The 4,381-nt window shown below is 38.4% G+C and overlaps 1 protein-coding gene across 1 annotated transcript; it reads right to left on the bottom strand.

Moving 5' to 3' along the window:
- Positions 1 to 2,096: 2,096 nt before the first annotated feature.
- Positions 2,097 to 3,059, bottom strand: LOC133066890 (olfactory receptor 11H6-like). Its single transcript, XM_061158281.1, has one exon. It carries the CDS (start codon positions 3,057 to 3,059, stop codon positions 2,097 to 2,099), a length of 963 nt encoding a protein of 320 aa, XP_061014264.1.
- Between the last annotated feature and the right edge of the window lie 1,322 nt (positions 3,060 to 4,381).

Here is a 4,381-nt window from a genome sequence, read left to right as displayed (position 1 = left end):
AACTACCCACGGTGAAGTTTATTTCCTCTTACTCATCCTGCTGCGACTTCTTTGCTGTTACATAGGTGGATTATTTAGCTAAGTCCTACCCTATGGAATTTCTAAAGGGAACATAACCCAGGCATATCAGATGGGAGTCAAAATGAATGTGTTGCTATAGTTGGTATTTTTCTTTTGTTTCTGTTGCCTAGTATCTCAGTAGAGGCTTGGAGCTCTTTGTATCTTTGTATAACTGGAGTTTTTATTTAGAGGTATTAGCTCTCCCAGCCTCTGTTGCAGCTATAGTAGAGAGACGTACTCTTGGTTCCACCAAGCAGGTACAACTACTCCAGATTTTGAGTCAGGATAGTGATGCAGGAAGGAGAAATGGGATGGCAGGAGATAGCAATGTTGAAATACTGGGGGAAAAAAAATAGCACTGAAGCAGTTAGCACACTTATTGCAGGAAAGACAAATTTTTAGTGCAGAATTGGCAGGATCTTAGTGCACTGCAGGAGGACTCTTTACCATCTGAGGCATACTCAGTATAGGCAACACTGTGACATCTGGTGGCTCATGGCAGTAGGCATGGCTGTAGTGATAGTGATTTTTCCTCAGACCAGTTCCACAGGATGGTTTGCACATTCATCTTTGATTCTGAGATTTTACTCTGATTCTTTCACTGATTCTGTGACATTCCTAATATCCCATCAATAAATCTTCCCCATTGTCATGCTTAATCAGCCAAAGTCAGCTTCTGTTGTATGCAAGGAAGAAACCTGTTATAGTTACATCATAGCAGATTTGCTGTAGGAAGATGCAATCTCAGTATCTGCAGAGAGCAAGAAGAAACTAACCTTTCTGGATTGATTGGTTGCCTGGAATTCTCCTCTGATTTTACGGTGGTCCAGCAGCCTCACTACTTAGCGTATTCTATTACAGAAAATATTCCCCAAAGACAGGATAACTTGGAAGAGGGCTTTAAATCCCTCTTTACTTGTGTGTGCAAGTAAGAACCCTGTTTTCTACATTAAAAACAGAAAACGTGAATTGAGGTCTGGTTTGAATCGCACATTGTCAGTCAAATCATAAGCTTTTTCTTCACTATATAGTAGAAAACTTTACAAACCAACCTCTCTCCCAGAAAAAGAAATTTTGTGCTACAGTTTAAAATATGATACATATTGTTGAACACATGAAACTTCCATAATGTTATAAACCAATGTTGCCTCAATAAATTTTTTAATAAAAAAAAATAAAATATGAACATTTCAGAGTACAGGCAGATGATCAGGTCAAGCCAAAAAATTTATATTAAGTGCTGACTGCCTTGAAGTAGCTTCTATTTAGTTGGCAGGGTCTGTTTTCTGGTTTCTCATGCTTGTTTTCTGTTAACAGTAAAAGTTTCTCTACTTAAAGCTTGGAAGGTGCAGAAACGCAGTTTGGAGTAAGGAATACTTAATGATTTGGCACATGTGAATGTGTGCTTGTCTTTGTACTCTCTTCAAAGTTGGACCAAGAATTTTCCTTAAGAAGAAACCATATAAATTCCTATTTTCATTCGCTACATACTGTGTATAGCTCATCAGTGTTCGGTAGTAAGGAAAACACAAGTGAAAAACACTACTGTTTCAGTCACAGATATCGAGTCCTTGATCTTATAAATTAAAGTGATTGGCTTTTTTTGTGAGCATAGTAAGTTGGTGCTATTTCTTATTATAGACAACCTTATAATTGGAAAAGAAAAATATTTGATAAATTTAAAGTGCATAAAACAGTGTTAGGATAAAAGCCAAGATACAAGTTGGAAACATGAGCCTTAGTTTTGTATATACCAACTTGATTACATTAGTTTTAGGACTACAAAAAAACTTTAAAACATAAAAATTATATTAATACATTGGTGAATAAAAACTCTTTGCTGAAACTTTGCTGCAATAGACCTTTGGAACTGTGGTATTTTCTTTTGAGATAGGATGAGAGTTTTTTTGGTGTGTGTAATGAATCATACTTTTATGAGATCAAGAAGTCAAATACTCAGACATGTCCAGAAAATAGTTTTTTTTAAATAAGAGAAATTCTGAATTCTTGGGAGAATAACGATGTAAAAATGTATATCATTTCTCTGTATTTTTAGAAATTTCTGATGCACAGAGGACTTTCTTCAATGCATCTTTCATATCTTTGTTCCGGAGGCTGTAGATCAGAGGATTAAAGAATGGGGTTGCCATGCAGTAAAACAGGGTCACAAATTTCTGTGTCCCAGGATGGCTCCTGGAGCCTGGACTCACATACATCACCATGACTGAGCCATAGAACAAGGAAACCACCAAGAAATGGGAGGCACACGTAGAAAAAGCTTTGTTCCTGCCTGAGCCAGCTGGGACCCGAAGTACAGCTCGCAAAACGAAGGTATAGGACCCAAGAATGTAGAGGAAGGTGATGAAAATGATAAGAGAGCTTACAGTGGCGCAAGTTAGAGTAGTTTTGGGAACGGGGGCACAGGATAGTGCCAGCAATGGTCCCAGGTCACAGAAAAAATGGTCAATGACATTAGGGCCACAGAAAGGCACCCGGGACATAAGAACTGCAGGCATCAGTATTGATAGAAAGCCACCTGCCCAGCAGAAAACCACTAATCGGGCGCAGAGTTGATAAGTCATAATGGTGGAGTAATGCAGAGGTCGACAGATGGCAAGGAACCGATCAAAGGACATTGCAGACAGAAAGTAGCCCTCAGCTGCACACATGGAGAAGAAGAAGTAGAACTGGAGCAGGCAGCCAGCGTAGGAGATGCTCTTGGTCTGGGAGATGATGTTGGCCAACATTTTGGGCACATCAGAACTGACATAGCAGATCTCCAGGAAGGAGAAGTTGGCCAGTAGGATGTACATGGGTGTATGGAGCTTTTGGCTTGACCACACAGCACAGATGATGGCTGTGTTCCCAAGGAGGGTCAGCAGGTAGATGAGGGAGAACATGACGGAGAGAAGGATCTGGATCTCCCTGCGGCAGGGGAAGCCCAGGAGAATGAACTCACTCACAGACCCAGAGATATTACTGGCTTCTGAGATATGCATTCTTCTGATCTATGAAGAGAATGATCATTATATTAGCCATTTCTTTCTCTTGAAAAGTAATTTTTATATCTTCTGACTTCTATTTACTCCTTTAATGCACTTTTGTGAAAGGGCTCCATATGGTTCTGAATTTAACTCATTTCCCAATGATCTAGCTTAGCCCAATGAGAGCAGAGTTCTGAGAACCAGAGTCAATAGGTTACTATATGCTCCCACAGCCCCCACTGTAACAGTCTCCATTTTTTTCAGAGTATAAATTTCAGTGACATCATGTAATATAGAGTCCAGATTGTTTTCTATGTTTGCATTTACCTAAATTCTTCCTTGATGTAAAGTTTTATAAGATACACCCTCACACATACATCTAATTTCTTTTCTCCTTGTTGCAAAGAAAATTTTATTTAGAATTTTGGAAAATTCTAAGAAAAATTAAAGTTCAAATTAATATGGTAACAGATGGTAACTAAAGTTATTGTGGTGATCATTTTGTAGTGTATAAAAATACTGAATCATGATCCTGTACACCTAAAACTTATATAATATTGCAAGTCAATTTTACTTCAATTAAAAAAAGTGGCCTGGCAATATTCATAGCAGAAAAGTGGAATTCAAGGCTTGTCTTCAACAAGACAGAGAGAATCATTTTATATGAATAAGAGGTAAAAGATGAATGAAGAAATATTAAAGCTTGTCATGTTGTAAAAAAATAATAAATTACTATGAAGTTGAATTAGGTCAGTACAAAAAGAGTACCTTACTATGTTATCAGTCAACATTTTTTCAGGATATCTGTCCTGGACGGCTCTGTTAACTGAAGCAGGGTGCTGAAGACATTGCCACAAATTCCATTTTAGACAGGACCTATTAGTTTCTTAGAGCTGGTATTTAACTTCTACTAGCTGAGCCAATGGCTAAAATGATACCAAGAAAAAAAAGGACCTTCATTGGCTTCTCTCCTTTATTAGGAGATCCTGGCTCTCAAATAGAAAAATAGCAAGAGGCAGATGGAGAAAACTTGTCTCTTAGCTCAGATGGCTGCAAAAGTATATTGTGCATGTACTACAGCTTTTCCTCCTTGACCCAAATTCCTATTTATGATAAAGAAGAGTTTTAACAAGGTTACTAACTAAAGCTGGAAATCACCATCTTTTCCTGCCCTATGTCCTAATTTTTGGCACTTTTTATGAAAGTGAAAGTCACTCAGTCATGTCCAATTCTTTGTGGCCCCATGGACTATACATCCATGGAATTCTTCAGGCCAGAATACTGGAACGGGTAGCCTTTCCCTTCTCCATGGGGTCTTCCCGACCCAGGGATCGAAC

This window comes from Dama dama, chromosome 12 (genome assembly GCF_033118175.1).
Source record: "Dama dama isolate Ldn47 chromosome 12, ASM3311817v1, whole genome shotgun sequence".
Taxonomy (NCBI): domain Eukaryota; kingdom Metazoa; phylum Chordata; class Mammalia; order Artiodactyla; family Cervidae; genus Dama; species Dama dama.
Note: the sequence above shows the minus strand (reverse complement) of the source record. Positions and strands in the feature narration are given on the sequence as shown.

Excerpts from the sequence above, each read along its gene's own strand:
- LOC133066890 (XM_061158281.1), bottom strand. The coding sequence starts at position 3,059 with ATGCATATCTCAGAAGCCAGTAATATCTCTGGGTCTGTGAGTGAGTTC.